Genomic DNA, 23926 nt, shown 5'->3' on the forward strand with positions numbered 1-23926 from the left:
GTTTTTTCTTAATCAGCAGGATCTATGACTATTGAAAATATCCTGAATAACCATTAAGAAAACAGTAATATGCATGACCCGCTAATCGTTCAAGCATCTGGTCGATGAAGGGAAGTGGGAAGTGATTCTTACGAGTGACCGCATTAAGTTTGTGATAGTCAATGCATATTCGCCACTTCATTAGAATACGAGCGGAGATACATTTATCTTTATTATTTTGCACAACTGTAATACCAGACTTCTTGGGAACAATGTGTACTAGACTCACCCAAACACTATTCGAGATAGGGTAAATAATACTTGCATCGAGTAACCTTAAAACTTCTTCCCATACCACATCCTTCATGGTGAGATTTAGACGATGTTGCGGTTCACGTGACGTCTTAGAATTTTCTTCAAGATGTATGTGATGGGTGCACACATTAGGGTCAATACCTTTAATGTCATCGAGAGACCATCCAATAGCAGAACTGTGTTTTTGAATGACATTAATTAAACAGGATTCCTAATCATCAGTCAATTGTGATGATATGATAATTGGGTGACTATCATCTGGATCAAGATGTGTGTATTTTAAATCCGAAGGAATAGGCTTTAAGTTAGGGGTGGGAGGAGTGGGTTATAAAGAGTCTTGAGGAAAGTCGTCTTCAATAGAGAAAACAGATTGATGTCCGTCCAAGTCGCTTAACAGGCCGGTAGTAGGGTCAAATAGTGGTATTGACTCTAATAACGCATTTACATCCTGTGAATAATCATCAACATCAAATTCAGAATCACCAAAAGAAAGAAATTGGTGTACTTCGTCGTCAGGAAAAGAGTGTGTTAAATATTCTTGTACAAGGGTGTCAACCAGGTTAACCTCACCATCATTGTCATTCTCTGGAATTTGTTTCATCAACTTGAACACATTAACCTCGACCGAAAGATTTTCGAAGGACATGGTCATGGAACCATCCCTACAGTTTATGAGAGCATTAGCAGTTGCTAGGAATGGAGTCACAGGCAACTTCTGTATCCAAAATGACAAAATCGACGGGATAGAAAAAGTCTTGGACTTTTACAAGGACGTTTTCCACAATGCCTTTTGGATACTTAATGGAACGATAGGCTAACTGTAGAGTCATCGTGGTAGGTTTAAGCTCATGTAGACCTAGTTTTTTGAATAAGCAATAAGTAAGTTCACACTAGCTCCTAGGTATAGTAGTGTAATAGCCGTATATTTGTCACCTAATGTGCATGGAACTGTTGGTTTACCAGGGTCTTTGTATTTGACTATACTATTATATTTGGTGATGGACTGAAATTGTTCAGTAAGGAATGCTTGTTGAAGAACATTTGTTCTCCTTTTTGTGGTGCACATATCTTTCAAAAATTTTGCATGTTTTGGCAATTATTTTAGGGCATCGAGAAAGGGTAAGTTGATTGTCAAATTCTTAAAAGTTTCTCGAATTTCATCAAAATTTTCGTCAGGTTTATTCTTTGCCAAACGGGTAGGAAACGGTGCCTTAGGGTGGAATTTGGCATAAGGATCCACTTGCTCGTTTATCAATTTATTAGATGGTGACTTTGTTGAAATTGGTGTTTCCATCATAGGTTCATTATTGGGAGCAGATTCATTGGAACCTCCGGTTACCTTCGTTTGATCATCTGGCATACGGATTTGATTGTCAACGGTTTTGCCAGAACAAAAAGTAGTTATTGCATTCACCTCACCTTGGCTTGGAGCATTTGTACCAGGTGCATTGGTGAGTTCAAAGGCAGTGTTTGCTGGCTTAGAGTTTGGAACTTCTTGGACAGGAAACACACCTTTTTGACTCTTTTCTTGTGTTAATTGTTGAAGTGATTGTTGGATAGACGTTAGGATTTGGGATTGTTGCTTCATCTAAGCGAAGAAAGTCTCGCTTGTCCTATCAGTAGCGAGTGGCATAGGTTGTGCAACAGGGACTAGTTCACGATTATTGCTGAGACGTTGTTGATTATAGCCAGAACTGGGATTAGCTGGAACAAGGCTGCGGTTGTTTTGGTAGTTCGCATTGGAATTACTTTGAAACTGATTTTGACTTTGTTGGTATTGCTGATTATTTCCTTGGCGGTATGGAATAAAGTTGTTGGGTGGTCGAACAGGTGGATTGGCGAAACCTTGAGGAGCCATCTGTTATGTATTCGAGCGTCAAGTGAAATTCGAATGTTGTCTCCAAGGTGCATTAGGAATGTTGAATGCACATGCCTCTTCTGATGGTTGGGAAGGGGAGGCATATAACAAGGGACAATAAGTATCAGGATGGTTAGGACTAAGACAAAGGATACATGGGGAAGTGTTAACGTTCATGACCTGTTGTGGGAGTTGATCGTTTACTTGAACTGCGAGGGCATCTACTTTTTAGTAAGGGATTCTATCAGATTTTTTTAATTCAGGATCAGGTTTTACCTCAAAAATAGATGTAGCTTTTGTAACATTATCCTTAGATGACCTAGAAGAATCAGTGTTACCCCAATGTGTACCTCTTGTTGCTTGTTTTTCAAGAAAAGTATATGCTTTAGTAGCTCCTTTGTCCATGAAGCAACCGCCGTTCATTATATCAAGAGTTTCTTTTTGATGATCGGAAAGTCCATTAAAGAATGAACGAACAAGGACAGCGGTGTCGAGCTGGTGATGAGGACATTCTAAAAAGAAGATCAGTAAATCAACTCCATGCTTCCATTAAGGATTCATGAGGATTTTGATGAAAGAATTGGATTTTTTGGAGCATTTCAGTAGTCTTCTTTTGAGTATAAAATTGTAGCATGAAAGCTTACACAAGTTTAATTTATTCCATGTTTCTATGGATTGTGGCTATTGTCATGCTAGCCAAACTGACGCTTTATCCGCTAAAGTGAAAGGAAACAACCAAAGCAAGATTTGTTCATTAGAGACGGCTGGATGGTGAAATGTTGTGGTTACTTGCTGAATCCTACAGAGGTGATTGTACGGTTTCTCATGGTCTAGACCATGATAAACAGGTAACACTCCAAAAACTTTAGGCGAGATTCTAAAATCGCCGGCAATATCCTCGAGTTTGATGCAGGAAGAAGGTCCTTCCTGTAATGCAGGATAGAAGTCCGAAAGGAGCTTCTCAGCTGGTGGAGTTTCATCAACCATAATGAATGAAGTTAATGGTGACAAGGGATCTTGATGATTTTTATTAACAGGTGAGGAACTATTTTGAGGTGAGAACTTATGCAAATGCTTATCGTACTTTCTCCTATGATAAGTATGTTCAAATTCTTTATTAGTACCAAACCTTAATCTCATGCAAATATAAAATTAGATCTGTTGTACAAAAGGAACTTATTATTACTTGAATTCTATTATTTTCTGAAGCTATAGAATTGAACAACGTATGCCTAAACTGCTGCTAACATAGCAGTGAAACTAGGAATACGTGTGCATAAACCAACAGCCAGGTCACAAAAAAGATATGAGGGAGGATTTTCGTGCAAACATAATTCTAATTAAATAACCTCAATCTTTCAAGTTTCCTATACATCGTTGGAATATGATTAAAATTTATGGGATTTTTTTTTAATTAAAATTTATGCAAGGGATAAAGCCACTACATATTAATATTATTATCATTATTAGTTAAAATTTATGCAAGGTCCCTTTCTTTTTCTTTCTTTTTCTTTCTTTCTTTTTTTTTTTTTTTTTTTTTTTTTTTTTTTTTTTTTTTTTTTTATTTTATTTTTCTTCAGTTAATTAAAATTTATGCAAGGAAGAAAGTACAATCATGCAATCATGCAAATATAACTCATACCTATATAATTTAAATACAATCATGCAAATATAACTGACTCATACATTACTAGATACAGTAGCATGTGAAGATACTCTACTCATACGTATAGAAATACTTATAGGCAAAGTTGTATCATCAATAAATACTTCAATACGTACAGGCAAATACATATCAGTAATACGTATATATAGGCTAATATGGAGATATATATGACGTATACATATATCCACATTAACAGGCAAATTGTAATTACTCATACATATCTAGATACGGTAGCATGCGAAGATACTATACGTACGTGTATATATATACTAATAGGCAAAGACGGAACAGATACGTAAAACTAAACAGGCAATGTATTATATATAGAGTAATATACTACTCGTGGTTTGCATAATAATTCGATTATGTCAATAATTATTGAGATTGCGAATGCCATATAGAGAGCAGCTTCACCCCGCAGGATTTAGAAACAACTTACCCAACTCAAATTTTAACCCTCGTTGGAATGTTCTCCTCTTTCATGAGAAAATCGACTTATTAAACAAAACAGTTTACTCCTACGTAGATAGATACTAAACATACAACAACAGTCACTTATACGTATAGATAGATATAACTATGCAAAACAGTACCACGGGTATGTATATATACATTAATATGCAATTCATAATCACTTAACCGCATATATATATTAACAGTTGTATTCACATGATTCATACATATTTCTAACCTAATACGCAGATAATAGTCCATTACCTACGACATAATAGATAACACCTGTGAATCATACAATAATAATTTAATAGTAGAACCTGTTAGCGTCCCGCAAGTCTGCCAAAGAAATGAAACAGTCGTTACAAACCGTGGACGTCCCGAATACCAAAAGGAATTTTGAAGTAGCTGTTTCAGGTTCAAAAACTTAGGCCCTTCACTGGAATGAGAAAGACCAATGGGTGTTGCTGTTGAAACCTGAGCAAGAATAGATTAAATACACTGCGCGCGCGAGGGCGTGCTAGCGGACGCGAGGCAGGTATCGCGCACGCACAGTAATTGTTCGCAGTAGGCTCAAATTTTTACAGGAGTCTTATGGAAGTTTGTAGATTTGGCTCCAGGTCTTAACTTTTGTTTGCTGCAAGTGCAACCAAAAATCCGATCTAGGATCAGTACCAAAACGCAGGAAAATTTCAAAACAAAAAACGAAGAAAAACACAACAAAATGAAAGGAAGGAAAGGAATGAGAGTGGGGGGGTTTCCCTTTGGAGCAATTCCAGTTTGTAACAATGGTCCTTGGGTCTTTAGAATGGCAGCGGCGCCATTTGATATTCACACTTTGCGGTATAAAGATTTGATTTCTCTACTTCGTTCGGTGTAAACTCAAGTCCTTACTCATGTGTCTTCGTTTGTTTAGCTCGAGTAGGAATTTATTCCAACCTAAAGTCTAGGACAATATTACAACTTTATTGTGCTCCTTAGGAAACTAGTGAGTAAGTTTCATATTGATTTGTTAGCTAAGGTCTGCTGTGTTTTAAATCCTAACGGACACTTAAAATGCGAAACACAAAAACGGAAAAATTACGATTTTTAACAAGATATTTAAAGAGAAAGAAAGGGTAGAGGATTATGCTACTCATGCAAGGACTCATTATAATCCCTTAAAAATCAGATTACTACCATCTCTAAGCCGTTTTTGGTTCATTATCAAACCCTAAATGGATAGAACATCGATCCCTAGCGAGATGAACTAATCTCTAAGTCCATTTCCCTAGTATAAGGAGTTGAACTGATATTTCATCTCTAAATACCATCTCAACTCCTGGACTAATACAATATACACCTGTCAAATAGAAAATTAAGAGGTCAAATAGGACCCACGCGCGCGGCTAGCCCAGGCATGAAAAAGGTGGCGCACGCGAGTCTTTCTCAACTTCTAGGCCTCAATTTTGGCCGGACACTACCATTTTGGGGTAGTGTGCTACATGTGTTTTTAGTCTTAAGCAGTGAATCCTACTTCTAAAAAACATATACGAGTCCTCACATGAGCATCATTAACCCTCCACCTTGGAGGGTTTTAGCTTATGATCCTTGGATTATTTGAAATACTACAAGATATATATGCTAATGAGAGAGAGAAAGGAGAAAAGAAGACTAAACACATGAATTACCTAAGGAAATGATGAAGTTTATTTTAAAAAACTAAAGATGTTCTCCATTAACACTATTACAAGCTTTCTTACATAAAAATAAAAACTAAAAACTAAACTACAAGACAAGGAATGATAAAAGAATCTAAAAAGGGAGTTAATGCTCCAAAATCAGCCCCCCTTATACATAAGAGAGCTTTCTCCTCTTATCCCACGTGAAACACAAACTTCCCTTAATTTCCATCTTATCCATCAAACCAAAGCAAAGTTACACCTTGCATGGTTTACACTATTAGCACCTAATTTATCTAACTCCATTAATTGCATGCAAGGTGTCCATTTTGTTCCAATTATTTGCTCCTTTTGTCTTGAGTTGCATGATAACTCATCAAATCTTGTGGGCCCGCATAGTGGGTCCACGTGTTGTGTCTAATGGCAGGCTAGTCTTTTGGTATTTTTACAACTTCATGCCATTGCGTAGAGTTCATCGCACTGATCGTCTAAGCAGCTCACTTGTCGAATTTAGAGTTCTAATTCAAGAGATATAAGTTTTGGAAGTTTTATGCTTCTGTGCACGTGATCCCATTTCTGATTTGATTATGTCCTGTTTGAGTCTTTGGGCTTTAGTCCAATTTTATTGGGCTTCACATGGCTTAATCGGAAAGCTTTATGTATACTCCTTATTCCGTGCTTAAATACTGGCTTTATCATCATTTTTACGTTGGTTGCTCTAACATGTAAAAGCACGAGAATACGATTATTTCATGATTATTAAGCACAAAATTAACCGAAATGTTATGTCTCTACGAGGTTTTATAATACAGTTTTGGGGGCTTATCATCTACTCAAAGTTTATGTCTACCCAAATCTCAAACTATTATATACCTAAGATAAGATATGTGACTTTTATAGTAAAATTTTGACAGAGTCTCCTCTGTATTTTCAACATTTTATAAATACAATAACATGTCATAACCTGAAAATCACAATAATATATTTCACAAGACGGTGAAAACCCCATATTCCATTTACCAAAACTGAAGGTACTATATGCAACCTAAAACATGATATGGAGGCTTATTCATTCCGATCAAACAACTATATCGCAATCAAACAACACCAACACATATAAGAAAATAGTTAAATTCATAAATCATACCATATTGAAGGAGGACCATCAAGCTTCTCCATGAGATAGTCAAACTGGCGTTGTTGTTGTTGAATTTGCACCTGGTGTGTTTCTTGCGTCTCTTGAGCCGCTTCCTTCCATCCTAGCAACTCTTCCAGCTGAGACTTTGCCTCCTCTGCCCTTGCTCTCAATTGACCCACATCTGAGTGCTCATATCCAGCCACACGTTTACGGGATGGGGGGTGCCTCGCCATGTCCAAGACCACGTTTATAACCAAGTCTTACGCCCAAGACTTCATCAAAAATCTCTTCTTCAGTCAAAGGGTTAGAACCTTCTAGTGTAGGTTGATTTTGTAGTTCCACCATTCTCTCCTGAAAAGAAAACAAATAGATATAACTATCTCACAAAAGTACGATTTAGCTAACTTAAAGGGTAAGTACGAGTTAATTACATAATTATTTTCTGCTTCATGAGAAACCCAGCCTTTTTTCTCACTGAAATGAGTCTTACGATATAGTGCGATCATCCCAGCCTCTTGTTGAGTCTCGGGATCAACCGACTGTGTCATTTCAAAAGACAGACAAACTTCCAAAGTTAGTACTAAAAAAAATATTTATAATATCTAAAATTAATCAATTAAGTGTACCATGTCAGCACGGATAATCCGCACAAAAGATTTTGAACCAGCACAATGGTTGACGACAAGGCATGAGCGGCTGTATTGGTTATGCGTACTAACATCCTGGGTTAAAACAAATAAACAATGCATCATAAAAAGAACTATTATAATGTGTATAAGTACAACAACCAACCCTTTAGCACTACCACTTCCCACATTGAATTTGGCCGCCATAGCCTTTTCTTTAAAAAGAGGAGTAAACTCACTTACCTTACCTTGAACTTATTTGTTTCCCACAGATCGCACCATCTCTCCCAAGACTCTTGTGATACACCATTAAATGGGTGTTGATGTATGTTCACATTATTTGGAATGCTCACGTAGTACTTGTGAAGGGCACACCTATGATCTCTGAAACGATCCCTAATATAATTATTAACAGTAGTTCGACATGTGGTAGATGGATGTCCATGTCATACTTTTCCTACAAAAACAAATAAAATAAAATACAGACAAAGATATCATAAAGACGTAATTTTCAGCACGATGCTTTAAAGAGTTTAGTAAAAGAAACAATTAATAAGCAAACATCGATTACCAAAACAAGCTTGTAAAGACTTTTCCTTTGATCATCAGTCATGTCTTTCTAGTAATGGGCAAAAGGCGGTATTCTAAACCTAGCAATGACGCCAAGCTCGGTGATCCATTGTTGGCTCCAATTGCATACATGCTTATCTTTCCCAATAGCAATCTCTATCCTCGGTTTTCCACCCCCTCGCGCTAAGAGGTTCTTAAGAATTAGGTTTTGGGTTTTTTTCTAGGCTCCTGTTTTTTGGCTTTAATAATTATTTAGAAGACAAGATATTTGTTAGTAAGTATTGTACCAACACTAGCAGAACCGTAAAAGATTAGTATGAAGAAGAATAGTACAAAATTAAGAAAGAATTATACCAACACTAAACCCATCTTACATGGCCTGAGTGGCCTGAGACTGTGATGTAACACAAGTACGCAGTGGACGACCAAGTGCCATAGCTACATCAAAGCAAATTAAATAGTAATACTTTTAAACAAAAGGCAATAAAAGAAGAGTACAATATCAAAAGGCAATAGAAGAAAAGTAAGAAGAGTACAATCCTTTTAAATAAAAAATACTTTTAAACAAAAGGCAATAAAAGAAGAGTAAGAAGAGTACAATATCAATAGGCAATAAAAACAAAGCCTACAAGTATGAATGTGTGATATACATTTATAAGTATTTGAGAAATATATATTTTTATAGAAGAAAAATAACAAGCTTTTACATTGATTATGATTAATCAATATCAGTATCATTATCACTCGAAAGAATCTCCTCTTCAGTACAATATTCTATCAATGTATCATCTTCTTCAGTGTCATAGTCATTGGTCATAATTGTATCGTCAGTATTTTGAGTCCATAGAGTTTTCTCACGATCCTTGGTATGAAACCTAACTCCATTGATAATGCAACCACTATATCGAGTCACACGATGATCGGGACCATATGATAGTGAATATAAATCATCGGTTGCCTCGGGAGATTTTTCATAATACAGTTGTTTCATCTATCAAATGGAAAATAATAATAATAATAATAATAATAATTTAAGATCTTTCGTAATCGAGTGAACCTAACTACATGTCAACTTAATTTAACACGTACGTGAGCCCGGAACCATTCAGCAAAATGTTGTTCCTGCCTTTTTTCCAAATCATGAGAGTTGCATGTGCTTTTGTACGTAGCTCAACCATATGCTCATTGCAAAATGAGTATTATTATCTTTTGTGATTGATTTAACAAAATCTACACATGACACATCTAATCAGAAAAGACACTTACTCTAAATATGATGATATTTATTCTGAATTGTTTAACACATAATATCGAGCCTTGTTGAAATCATTTGAACTCATTGTTATAATTCGGAGCTCCTAATGGTCTAACATTATGTGAGAAAACATGCAACCCCTTGGTTTGTTTCACTTGACCACTGTCGTAGTTACAATCTTCACGGTTGAACTGCGTTTCAATTCCTTGGAGATACATTGAACAAAAAGTGAGAGAGTCAGAGTCAATGTACACTTCTACAATGGAACCTTCTGGGTGTGCCCTATTACGAACATATTGTTTGAGAGTTTTGAGAAATCTGCGATAAAGTGTTATAAGTTAGATGAGCATATCAAAGCATGATAGTATTTTAGCACCAAAATGAGTAGAATATAGTTTATGAACATCACCTCTCAATAGGATACATCCACCGGTATTGTATAGGTCCACCAACTATTGCCTCATGAGGCAAATTTACTGCCAAGTGGACCATGACATCAAAGAATGCTGGTGGAAAAATCAATTCGAGCTTACAAAGTATCACTGCAATGTCCTTTTCCAATTTCTCGAGTAATTCTACTTTTAACGTTTTGCAGCAAAGCTCTCTAAAGAAGAATCCTAATTCAATTAGAGCAAAAAATACATCACTATCCAAAAAACCACGAAGTGCAATTGGGAGAACTCGTTGTAAAAGTACATGACAATCATGACTCTTCAGTCCGTGTACTTTGCAGTCTGTAACATTTACACATCGAGAAATGTTTGACGCATAACCATATGGAAACTTCACCATTTTCAACCACTCGCAAAAAATCCTTCTTTCAACAAGAGACAATGTATAACATGCAGGGGGTACAACAAATTTATTACCCCTTGGAATTAGATGCAACTCGTGTCTAATACCCAATTTGGCCAAATCTAATCGAGCTTTTGCTGAATCTTTTATCTTCCCATCTAGGTTCAACAATGTCCCTAAAACACTTTCACAAATATTCTTCTCTGTGTGCATAACATCAATGTTGTGGGGTAATTTAAGGGTACGCCAATAGGGTAATTGAAAAAATATGCTATGTTTTGTCCAGTTCAACTCAGTCTCAGTACGCTTCCTCTTCTTGTATTCTGGATGCTTTCCATACCCTTGTTCCTCAACATGTTCTAATTGCTTTAACACATCTTCTCCAGTCAACTTGTTAGGAGGCAACCTGCTCCAATTGTTTCCACTGAATAACTGCCTAGCACGCTTTGTCAAAGGATGTCGTGGTTGCAAAAACCTATAATGGTTCATATAACATAACTTCTTGCCATTTTTCAAGTACATAGAACATGTATTCTTGTTGCAAGTTGGACATGCTAGTTTGCCTTTTGTAGACCAACCGGATAAATTAGCAAATGCAGGAAAGTCATTTATAGTCCATAGTAATGCAGCGTGCAACCGAAATGTTTGTTTCGTTACGACATCGTATGTATCGACACCATATACCCACAGCTCTTTCAGTTCCTCTATTAATGGCTGTAAATACACATCAATGTCATTTCCAGGAGCTTTAGGCCCAGGGATAAGGAGAGACATGAAAATGAACGACTCTTTCATACATTTCCAAGGGGGCATATTATACGACATAAGTAGTACTGGCCACATGCTATAAATACTGCTCATGTCAGAAAAAGGGTTGAACCCGTCACTTGCTAGGCCAAGACGGACATTGTGGGGATCACTAGAAAACCACTCATGTTCCTTGTCAAACTCTTTCCAAGCTTCAAAATCAGCAAGATGTCGAAGTATATTCTCCTCCGCAACTCGCTTCTCCTAGTGCATCTCATGTCCTCAGCGGTCATCCTCGACATAAATAACCACTGAAGTCTTAGCTTAAGTGGAAAATACCGTAATACTTTCACTGGTACTTTTTCAGTCTTATCTTCATTAAGTTTATACCTCGATGCATTGCAAACAGGGCAATTTTCAAGATCCTTGTTCTCTGTCCCCCAGAAGAGCACACAATCATATTGGCATGCATGTATTGAGATATAACCTAGGCCCAAATCCCACAGTAATTGCTTAGCCTCATAGTGAGATTTTGGGAGCCTCTCACCTGCAGGTAGTGCTGACTTAACCAACGCAAGGACCATGTCAAAAGATTTGTTGCTCCAACGATTAATTATCTTCAAAAGGAACATCTTCATGAGAAAATCCAACGTGTTATATTTCTCGCACCCCGGATAGAGAGGTTGGCGCGCTTCGTTCAAGAGTCTATCAAATGACATTGTATTTCCATCACTCGTATTATGATGGCCAGCAAATGCATCCTTGTCAATTGCATCGGGTATGTAATTACAGCTAGCTTCCCCACGTTGGATGTCCGACGCCTGATTGTCTCTGTGTGTTGATTGTCTCACATCTTCAAGCATGTCATCCAAACCATCATAGCGTACACCTTCACCACCTAAACCAGTATCATTATCATCGTCATCACTCGCCACATCTAAAGGTTCTCCATGGTATATCCAACAAGTATAATCTTTGTCAAAACCGTTATCATACAAATGATCTTTTACTTCTTGGAACTTTCTATACATCCTATTATTGCACTTCTTGCATAGACACCGTGCCCTATTTGCATTGTTTAAATGATTGCTAGCAAGGACAATAAAATCCTTAATACCTTGGGCATATTCAATAGGCTTATGTGGCATATTCATCCAACTCTTATCCATATTTGATTCTATTTATCCATGAAAATAAACACCATCATTTGCATTGAAACAAAAACCACTGTCCTATTTAACAAAAAATGGCATGCATAGTGGAGGCAGCACTAGTTAAACATATATTATTATTTTTCAATTTTATGTTTTCAGGACAATTTGTAACCAAGGTGGAGGCAGCACAGTAAATTTAAATTTTTTGCAAAAAATATTGTAAAAATTCGAAACGATTATTGGGCCGTAATTGTTTCACTTTAATTTTCTATCCCCACAAAGACTTCCCAAAGTCTAATGTTTCATATTGGAACTGAGCATGGAATCTTACTGAATAAATAAACAAAGCCGATAGAACTGATCGAACCAGTTTAAGGTCAACTACTTTACTATTAGAATTCAAAATAGATGGTCAACTAGTTATATCTTAAAGAACAAGGATACATTCGTGATACTATGAATGTGTGATACAAGTGGGAAGTAATAACTAAAAAACTTGGTTTACAAATATCTACCCTATATGATAGCCGAAATACCCTTTCCAATATCGAGTAGGCAATTTAAGATCTCTTTATTTACTTAATTTAGAAACACCTCCCTCACTAAATTTAAAATAAGCCCCACTTTTATTAATATAATTTGAACAAAATCCTTTTTGTATTAATAATTTAGAAACACCTATCTAATGTCACTTAAATTAAATAATTACTCCTATTTCCCACATTGAAATTAAAACACTCTATTTTATTATTGATAATTTAAAAGAACCTCCCTAATATCACTTAAATAACATAATTATTTTCCATTTTGTTTTTAAAAAAATAAATAGATGAGTCTCTCCTATATAATTACAATTACCATTTACAATTAGAATCCAATAAAACCATACTAACTATCAATCTAGAGGGACGGGTTTCAAGACTTAAAAAACCCAAATGCGTAGCACGGCTTGCATACTTGTTTACTCTTAAAAACTTATGGCATCAGTATTTTAAACTGGTCAGGCGTGTTGAACCAAAAAGTGAGAAGTGATAGAGCCATTCAATCGATAATCCACGCGTCCTGTATGTTCACCTTGTGCTACACAATCCACCTCCAGATTTTAAAGGCGACATGGATGTCTATGGTCTTGATCGACCTTGGGACCTTGCCATTTAAAGTAATTGAGTCAATTTTTTGTCTGTATGATATTCTTATTAGGTCCATCCATAGAATACTTATAGTATGTGTTAAGTTATGCATGAATTTTACAGAGTTTAATGTGCTGGGATGCCGCACTAGGATACTCCATAATTCTCATAATACAAACAGTTCAAGGTTTGAATTAATCATAATACAAGTAGTACTGTTAACCTGCATGATAGACCTCTTAATCAGTATCGCAGAGTCTAGATTCTATTAAAAGCTTACCATCATTGGGTGGTCGGCAGATAATATTTGTTAAAATCTTTGCATTGTGATATTTGCAAGTATAAATCCTTAAACTCATATATTAGAAACGTCCTCCTGCAAATTATCAAAATCCTAATTTGGCCAAAAGTTAATTTACATGCTCTGGGTACCTAAAGTAATCAGACCATAAGTCAGACAAGATACAGAGAGGAGATAAAAAGTTGGTGTTCACAAGGTCTACGAGACTACGACTCTTTAAGGAAACGCAATGGCAGTAACCATTTCTGCATTGGATAGGAAGATGTTCTAACCACTGAGGATGCTGTGGAGTATAGTTGGAATGAATTATAGGGAGAACATAGTCCTTCAAATATACAAATGCATGTCATATCAGTTGGAAAAACTATATGCTCTGTTTGGTTCGGTGTACCGACTTGCAAATGACAAATAGTTGCAAATGGCATGTGATTGTATTGCATCTGATTGCATTGCATCCAATTTACTTGTGTTTGGTAAACCCAAGACAAAAGGATGTAAAATTGGTTATATTATCCCACTACTTTTTTTCACATCTTATAAAGTTAGTTATATTATCCCACTACTTTTTTTCACATCTTAAATAAGAGAAAGCACCTCTATTGTGTTTGCATCTATTTACACAACTTTTTTGGCTGCAAGTGGATGTCATGGAAACTACTTATATAGTGCATATAATTGCAACTTGTTGCATCAACCGCCTATTTGCATTTTGCTACCAAACACTGTTTTGTGGGTGGTTACATGGAATTAGGTGCAATTGCATGTAAATACATCGAACCAAACAGAGCATATAGACATCATTTTGCTAAAACATAGAAGATAATCTGGCATTTGGGGAGCCACATATGGACACCAACCAAATAACACACAAAACAATATACATACATACATACATAATCATTTTTACTATTATAATGACTAAAGAAACTGACATATTAGTGTAAATTTCGAGTTGAGTAACTTATCTGGCCATCGTTAATTGGTTTGATTGTTATTTCAAAGGCCACAAGAAGTTCAAATGTTCATCAGTGTTATTTATCCGTTCAATTCAGTTGGTCTTAACTCTTTAAGTCACAACTCACGCTCCGAATCTGGTTACAGCAAACTTTTGACCAAAGCAAAAAAGAATACCTCCATTTTCTCCCACCCTTTAGGAAGCTAGTATACCCTGAAAGTCTCTCATATAACTAATATGCCCGCTGTGTATTATGTAGTCATTCATATGTAGACTACAACTTCTATGGAGCAGGGAAAGTAGGGGTTTTCCATCACTACAGACTATATCTATATGATTTGATAACATAGTTTCTTCAGCAACATGGGATGGAGACATCCCTCATCGTTATAAGTTCATCATCTTCAGTTGCCTAAACAGCTCTTCCCATTTACCGCAACAGCTCTCCCTAGAATCCAGTGTTTATGCCTCTTGAACATTTGGACGGAAGTTATATAATGACTCTTAGGGCCTGTTTGTTCCGGAAGAAATGCTAAAGGAAGGAAAGGAAAAGAGGTGTGGTCCATCTTTTCTATAGTTTTTTTGTTGTTTGTTTGCCAATGGAAAGAAAATGTTACTTTCTCTATGGAAACAAAACTAGGGAAATGGAAATGGTTTTGTGTCTATGGTCCATACCTAAAAATTTTAGGGAAAAAAAAAAACAACAAACAAACAGACACAATTTACTTTCCTCCTTTCCATAGTTTACCAAATAGGCACAATTTTAAAAATGTTTCCATTCCATTCCTTTCCTTTTTATAGTGGATCACTTATTTTCTTTCCTTTCCATTAGTTAAAATTTAACAAACAGCCCCTTAGGAAAACACTGGGTGTTGGGGAAGAAGCAGCTGTGCGTGTGTCACCAAAAAATCTTTGATTGTTAACAGATGATTTTCTCTAAGAAGGTGGTATCTGGTGTGAAAGTGAAGGATACAATGATTCGAAAGAGAGCAAACAACGTACAGTGAAGCAGTCGGCCTAAAGTTGAGGTTCATCCTCTATTTGAAAGAGAGTACACAAGGTTTCCACTTTTGGGGGAGTCTTAAGATTTATCCAAACAATAGAAATAGAAATCAAGCTTAAAATTTCACGCAAGGCTTCACCTTAGTTTAATTTAAGAGAGAAGGAGAGATAGATAGAGAGGGCATACCTTAATTTCAGTGCTTCATCTTTTGTTAGCGCAAGACTGATCTGAGAGCTCCTTTGTGTAAGAACCTGCGAAGCAATGCTTTATCAGATAACCAATATTAAGGTAGGGGTTCTAGTAGTTGGGATTGAAATAGCCTCACCTTTAGCCACCTCAAGCCAAAGGTTGGTGTATTGATTCGATTGGTTGCCGCGATTTAGTATTGAGAAAGATGAAGTGTGGGAGAAGGGGAGGAAAGACGGGTTTTAAATTTGGTTCTTATCTATTTTGGAGACTTAGGGTTTCCTATTTAATTTTTTCTTTGCGTTTTCTTAAAACAATGGGGGCGGCAATAGCTAAAAATATAGCAGGCTCGACCGAAAAATAGAGGGCCATAAATAAGAAAATTTTGTCACTAAACTAATTAGATATTTTCCGACGATTATTTTGTCCCTAATATAAATTGAATTATAAAGTGGATTAGCGACATATATTATGATGTGGTTGAAATCCCATTAGTAGCAACGGTTCGAAAAAACGTCCGTATTAAATACAATCACCAACGCTAAAAAACATAGTTAAATAGAAAAATCAATTTACGTCGTTCACTTCGTCGCCAAAATTATATTTTCGTTCTACAAATAATGATTACCACTTTTGTTTACGCTAAAAACGCTAGCAAAAATATTTTTCAAAAGCAAGTTAGAATAGTATGGGCAACGATTAAAAATGTCACCAAAAGTGACCATTGGCTACGATATACTATCGTTGCTAAAACTTTTGTCACTAAAGCATGTGGAGCCCATTTCTGGTTGTCGTTCAGTAGTTCCCATGTGTGATCCATGGTGAAATTCTTGTGACCTGTTGACTTTTTGACATATATCTGTTTTGCTTGTGCCATCTGTTAGGAAAAATTATATAAACTGTAACACAAAATGAAATACAAATTAAATTTAACAATACTAGTGAATTTACAATCAATACTTACAATATGTACATCGTTTGCTCCAGAAATGTTAAAACATTCAGCTTGATGGACACAACCACAAAACAAAGTTATAGCTTTGTTGATAATTCCCCAACGACCTTCCAAGCTTTTCTTGGTTCGATGAATATAACAGAACTTCAATCTCTCTGTCTCGTAGTGATTCACAATATTATCCTATAGCATGTTATAGGACTGGTTGATCCTAGTAATTGAATCAATAGAGAACTGTAACCATGCTTCAATCAAAATTGTGTCTTCCATTGGGTTAAATGACGATTTCCTAGAAAGCATTAATTGCTATAAAACAAGCTTAGTACTAAATGAGAATAAAACTGATTAATCATCTAAATAAAAGAAATAAAACAAATGGTACAAGCTAGGGGTGGGCAATGGGCCGGGTCGGGCTAGCCCGGCCCTAAACATTTAAAGCCCTTAAGATATTAGGGCCGGGTCGGCCCGGCCCTAAAGTCAGCGACATAGGGCGGGATTAGGGTCACAAGTCGAAACCTCAAGCCACGACCACGACCCTAGCCCTCTTTAAAGGCTTTTTGGGTTAGGGCTTTAGGGGGCTTTAGGGCCTATATATATTTTTTTTTTTACTACATCAGTTTAAAACTCATTTATATTACAAAAATGTACAATAATCTACAAACTCAAAGTCCAACCAATCTAGTAATAATCCTGTATAAGTCCAAAAATTTAAAATGCACATCCACAATCTAATGAACTGAAGTACATCGAGAGTTCGGAATTTGTTCTTCCTTGTACTCAAACCTCACTAAAATTACATTTAACATTGAAATACATAGACAAATAATTATATTATCATTTTAAAGGAAGAAGTAATATATATAAAGAAGAAACATAATAGTTTTGGTTAAGGGTCATGGAAGTTAAACTATTTGTAATATCATAAATTATTTCTATAATAGATTCAAACAAATATAATATTACCTTTCTTCTAATTTAAAAGTGGTTCAAGCTTTGTATATGGAAATGAAAATATTGGCTTTTGAACAAGTGATGGAGAAAGGTTTGAGATTACAAATGTCATTTTTCTGACAAAGGTTGTTTTTTGGTTTCTATGTTACAAATGTCTGCTCTGTATTTTGTTTTAATGGTGTGGAAGGAAATCTTTAGTTTTAGACTTGGCTTGGATGTGAATAAAAATATAATTTATAAGAAATAAGTGAGAAAAGAAATTGAGAATAATAAGTTATGGACTTTGACTTGATGATCAAAGGAATAAAGTCTTATTTTTATTAGGCTAGTGCTCATTGTTCTTCATGGGTCGCTAAGTTGACAAGTTTTTGTTATATAAAACAAGTTATTGGAAGTACCCTTGGGTGTAAGTGATAAATTACAAAGGACAATGTTATTTTAATTGAAAATATTTAACAAAGAGTTGGACAATTATGGTATGTGTATTTATAGTGAAAGTATGAAACAGGGCCGGTTAGGGCTTGGTTAGGGCTTGGTTAGGGTCGGGCCTATGTTTTAGAATTTTAGCCCTAGCCCCATACTAGAAGGCATTAGGGCCGGGCCGGCCCGGCCCTAAACTCTGTGAGGGCTTTAGTTGTGAGGGCTTTATAGGGCTTAGGGTCGGGTCGGTCAGGGCCGGGTTAGGGTCGTTAGGGCCAAATTCCCACCCCTAGTACAAGCATCACAAAAATATATTTATAAAAATAGCTAAAATAATCTAAGGTTAAAAATTTGAGGATGTTATACCATCAGCCAAGGGAGTTATTAAAGTACAGTGCTACCACCACCCTCCATTGCCACTACTATCCCCCTGAAAAGTACTTCTAACGCCATCAAAGCTGGAGTCACCATGAAAGCTGGAGTGGCACCTAGATGTATGTGGAGGCTCAAACTGAGGATAGTATACACCTCCCGGTGGGGTCATATGAGTCTCAAATACTTGGGAATGAGTATGTTGATCCTCTGGACTACTATGACTAATAGTGTCGTTAAAAGCTCGAATGACATCACCTGAAGTACTATATATCCCATTTGAGATATGAGATATAACACTACCCAATGAAGCATTTGCATGTAGAATATCCTCTAACATTGCCTTCATCTTAGCCTGCATATATTCAAAGATAACAATTACTTATCATAACCAACACTAACAAATACGGTAATAAATACAAATAAAACAATCAAACAAATTAAGTTACTTACACGAGACATCTGATCAAAAATAGGAAGTTGGGGCACTGATTCTCGACCCACTAGTTCAATATGGTGATGAATGATCTGCCCATTTTGTAAAGTGATAGGGACAGTCCAGTTGCTTGCAGTGTCAGGTGCATCGACCTCACACTCTCTCTGCGGGTAAGGTGTGTAAGACAAGGTCGCATCCATCGGTTGTGAGATATGCACATCATCCTGGAGACCAGATGGACCAATGTAGTCCACGTTTACATCTCTACGCAAGGCAGGAAGAAGCATACCTACTGACATGTGACCCCAATAAGCTTTGTACTGGTCCTCACTAACAAGTCGGACCAAACTAGCAGCAGGAACGCCAACATTTTTTGACCACCACTGTAGTGTCGTCGGAGAGGCCTGACTAAGATCCACAGGGGAAGGTGGAGCACAAGGAATTGAAGTTTCACCAGTCACTTGGCGCAGACAACACTCTCCCAAATACCATGTATGTACATAAGCTCCAAACACAATGCATCGTAGGTCAGTCAACTCTTTAGCCCTCTGAACATAATGATGTTCTATGTAACCCTTCCATGGCTGCCATATAATAGAAACTCGACTACAAAACTCTAACTGATGTCGAGCTAGGTCTAAAATATGAGGACCTTCACCCGAGGCATGCTGACGAAAACTTGGACCCCAATTATTTATAGCTGGAAATTGGTTAAGCGCAAGTACTTTGCGAACGTGCATGCCATTTTGGCAATAAGAGTAATATCAATACTGAACACAATTAATTTAGATTAACTTACAAATTAAAATAACTAAGTACTTAATTTAATAAATAATATGTAATTAATTTTCATTACCTCAAGCACTTGCCATATCGCCGACATAGTTTTAGTCTCAAGTCCAGTGCCATAGCGACATACTTTGTCCAAAGATCGAATTAGGTTGCAGCTCCTCCCCAATCATAACCACAAATATCGTCTATAGTAGTAAGACTCGCCAAATACCCCAAACGCACCGTGTTATTGCTTTTTGGACAAAATATGATCAATAGCATACAACATAAAAGCTCGTAAAAACATATCCCTTTCCACTTTTTCATCGGAATATGCATAGCATGTATATTGCTATAAATGAACCAACTTGATGCTACCATACTAAATGTCATTTTCATTCAACAATGTGAGATATTCTTCAGCCAACTCAAATGACTCAAATCTCTTATCATAAGCCAACGGCTTCCCAACTCCAATACGCAAACCACTCAACATAGCGAAATCAAGTGGCGTGATTCCTAGCTCCCCACATGGTAAGTGAAACGTATGGGTAGAATCCCACCATCTCTCCACAATGGCCTCTGTCAAAGCATAGTCGGCCTGCTCATCATCTATTTGTGCAAAAATGTCGAACCCAATGTCATTAATGAATTGCCTAAATTCGACGGTGTCTATTAATTTGATCAACTTCAACACAGGAGTCCAAGTCCCTTTGAGACCAATTTTTGCAATTGTCCCACCATTTCGAAGACTGTAAGATACATGTGTCTCTTCATTTGGAACAACACATTCATACGATGTGTGATCATCCAATGTAATAGACAATGTACACGCCCAAATCCGGATATTTTACTGGAGATCAACTCGAATATTTGTTCACGGCCTTTTTTCTACTCCTTGAACTCCAAAGTACACGCCCAAATCCGGATATTTTACTGGAGATCAACTCGAATTAAACAATGTACATGAAAATATAATTTAACAATAATTCGACTAAACTAACGTGTTTCATGAGTCAAATACGAAACAAACTACACTAAGCTAACCTTATTAAACAAAGTTCTCATGCATAATACCACTTGAAAAATAATTCTCATACACAAACAATACACAATACAACTTGAAAAATAATTCTCATACACAATACCACATGAAAAGACAAAGTGCACAACCATAAATGAAGCAACGCCAAATACAATTCCCAAAACCCATACTGCTACATCCTATCTAAAATTAATTTTTTCGACTGCTACAATACCATATGTTGCATTCTTCACTGCTTTTCATTTTGCAGACCTCAAGTCAATCCCACTCATGCATTATGGTTTCTAGTAAGGTCTAAGGATACACAAATTATTATTGAAAGGTGAGGAAGACTTACCTAGTGAGAAAATCGATCGAAATCCAAGCGGTACTGTTTTCACTTTTCAATCTTCTTTCTTCGACTTGTTATTGATTTTTTTTCTTTTATAAGCTGCATCGAGTTTATATTAGAATACTGCAATGCAGTGGGGCATGAGCAGAGAAGCGTGCTGATTAAGAACACCCCCTTGCATTGAACTACAAACTACCAACAACCGAAAGCAAACCCCCATTAATAGCTTCCTCCTCACCAAAAACAAATGATCCTTAACTCTAAACGACACATGAAATCCAACAATAAAAGCTCCAACAGTAAGTGAAACCAAACATTCAACGTAAAAGCTAAAGTATCAACAGAAACCAAACCAAAGTAAATTAAGAATTACTAGCATATGATTCGTGATATAATCTGAAAACCTTTAAAACAAATTTCCCTTTTCCAGTAAGAATAGTACGTACAAATTTAATTTAATCAAATCAATAAAGAAGAAGATGAAGAAGAAATCTCCCCAATAGAAGATCAATTTGGATAACATCTCATGATGTATTACAACACTATAATCTTCATTCTTTGATTCGATAACATATTTCATCTTTCCAGATAAACTAACAATAAATAAATAGATATTCAATAAAATTCAAATTTGAGAAATTGTAATAAAAACCAAAACTGAAATACTTCCAAATTTATGAAACCCATTAAGAAAAGCTAATTTTTTTGAACCTTACCTTCTTTTATCGCACGGATTGACGAGAGAGTCAGCGGAGAGTGACGAGAGAGTGAGTGAATTGGAAGGTTTTTCTTTTCGGTGGTGGTGTTCACCAATTATTGAGTGGAGGGGAAGTGGCACAGGGGCAGTTGAATTAGAAGGTTTTTGGGGTGAAATTGGTCGAGGAAGAAAGAGGGCGCAGGGGCACTTTTGTCTTTTGAAAATTTTGGGTTTCTATTCTACGCCATTTGAAGAGGCGTCGAATGGTTTTTTTTTTTTTTGGTTTTCATTCTGCGCTGGTCGAAGTGACGTGAAAAAAATGAGTTTCAAACCGTGCCAGTTCAAGTGGAATAGGATTGTTCAAACCATTGGTTCACCCAAACCTACTCTCTATCCGTATAACATTGTTATTTTGAGAGATAGAGATAGAGAGTGACAGACCATTGGACTCAGCCTTATAGCGTTTTTGCACCTATTAATCGCAGCTTAAACTGCACATCTTTGTATTTGTAGTATAAGGCTATAAGCTAATGTCGAAATGTTAGTTTAGTAGTTCGAGGTTTTGAACTACTACCAACCCTTGAATTTTGCTTATTTCATTTGTCTATTATTTGTAACATCCTGAATTAAGCTCCGCAAGCCCGCAACTGACCACAATTATTTCTCCTCTTTCCATTTCAATTGCCACACATACAATTGACAGGGTCTTCTCCCAGCAATTAAACGGCACATTCAACTCAAATTGGATTAAAAAAACAACTCAAATTTTGATGCCAAGTGACACAAAACGACCACCATACAAAACGACGCCATTGCCCTTTGTAATTCAAAAGTACCAAAACAACTCATGATGATTTCCCAAATATCCAATCTAATCTATGTTTGAATTGATAACATGTATGAACATCTAAAAATAACTCAATCAACGTTCCTAATTTATGATATGATAAGCTAATTGTTTTTCATTAATACTATTCCAATTTATGATTATTTTGGGGAGGGTGATATTGCTAATTATTTCGAATACAGTTTTATTGGGTGGGGTGGGGGTGCCATTCTGTGAAAGGCAAGCAGTTAACTAATGATTATAGAAAGTTATTTAAAATAACTTTGGCTTATCCCCCACTACTATAGAAATGCACATTAGCCACAGTCAAATGGTATATACCACTGTTTTCTTAGTTAGGTGGCTAATAGTCAATTACTATGGTAAAAAAAAAAATCCAATTTCGATACAAACAAATACCACTTGTCTCGTAAAATAGTATATAATATATCATATATCACGGTACAACCCAAAATACCTAATTTGTATTTTCACATTCATATACCCCCACTGTTTCTACAAAAAATGTGGCTAATGTTTTGCCAAAAAAAAAAACCTATTGTGGGTAAAACAATCTACCAAAACCCACTCCCTAAGAAAAAAAATATATAAAAAAGAAAAAGGGAAAAAATTGTCTTGCGCTAAAACTGAGTCTTTTCAACTTCCAAAACTCTTCTCAACTTCTATCTGTCTCTGTTTTCAACTATCTAGCTAGGGTTTCAAGTAGTGATTTTGTTTTATCTCTCCCCAATTTCAGTTATCAGATATTTGTTTTTTCTCTATCTCTCATCCGATTTCTAAAAGTTTGATTTTCTTCTCCAATTCAAATAAAGTCCAAAATTATAGTGATTTTTGTTGGTGAGAATTTTGATAAAAAAAATTGTTTATCGTTTTGTGTAGTAGTGTCCAGACCTATGGTATGAGGTATCATTACCCAAAAGAAAACTGATTAGTTTGAAAAAAAATTCTAATTTCCCATGTAACTCGAATTTTGAAAACTTCTTACTACAAATAATGCTCTTGCTCTTTTTATAAAGAAGCTTCTCGACTTTTTTTATTTTAAAATTTAAACTTCAGTTAATTAGTGAGCAGTTGAACTTTTTCTATTAATTTTGTATTTTCTATTGTTTTTTGTATGAACAATTCCCAAATAGGTGAACATACCTCATACATTATGTTGACGTATGAATAGTGATGTTCATACCCTAATAGATGTTTTTATTGATCATACATTATGTTAAGATATGAACAGTGATTATTCATACCCCAAATATATGTTTTCACTAATCATACATTATGTTGAGTTATGAATAGTGATTTTTTATACCCC

The 23926-nt window shown here is 36.0% G+C and overlaps 1 protein-coding gene across 12 annotated transcripts; it reads right to left on the minus strand.

Moving 5' to 3' along the window:
• Nucleotides 1–2194: 2194 nt before the first annotated feature.
• Nucleotides 2195–22240, minus strand: LOC147476578 (uncharacterized). 12 transcript variants are annotated; one of them, XR_015208828.1, is made up of 12 exons: nucleotides 21790–22240; nucleotides 21080–21172; nucleotides 18944–20633; nucleotides 18485–18845; nucleotides 16757–17036; nucleotides 15932–16669; nucleotides 15793–15857; nucleotides 7940–8153; nucleotides 7697–7792; nucleotides 7502–7609; nucleotides 7080–7421; nucleotides 2214–4908 (listed from the first exon to the last, which is right to left on the minus strand). XR_015208828.1 is itself a non-coding variant. In XM_086584176.1 (4 exons), the coding sequence occupies exons 3-4, from the start codon at nucleotides 19664–19666 to the stop codon at nucleotides 18516–18518; spliced, it is 1053 nt and encodes a 350-aa protein (XP_086440302.1). In that variant the 5' UTR covers nucleotides 19667–20633; nucleotides 21080–21172; nucleotides 21790–22240; the 3' UTR covers nucleotides 18412–18515. The 12 variants fall into 12 exon arrangements, 2 of the variants coding, with proteins under 2 accessions (XP_086440302.1, XP_086440301.1); XR_015208829.1 differs by lacking the exon at nucleotides 21080–21172; XR_015208827.1 differs by having other exon boundaries at nucleotides 18944–21172.
• Between the last annotated feature and the right edge of the window lie 1686 nt (nucleotides 22241–23926).

This window comes from Coptis chinensis, chromosome 9 (genome assembly GCF_015680905.1).
Source record: "Coptis chinensis isolate HL-2020 chromosome 9, ASM1568090v1, whole genome shotgun sequence".
Classification (NCBI taxonomy): domain Eukaryota; kingdom Viridiplantae; phylum Streptophyta; class Magnoliopsida; order Ranunculales; family Ranunculaceae; genus Coptis; species Coptis chinensis.

Coding starts and splice junctions, on each gene's coding strand:
- LOC147476578 (XM_086584176.1), bottom strand. CDS start 19,666: ATGCACGTTCGCAAAGTACTTGCGCTTAACCAATTTCCAGCTATAAAT. Junction 18,846..18,943: donor TTTTTGATCAGATGTCTCGT/GTAAGTAACTTA, acceptor GAATATATGCAG/GCTAAGATGAAGGCAATGTT.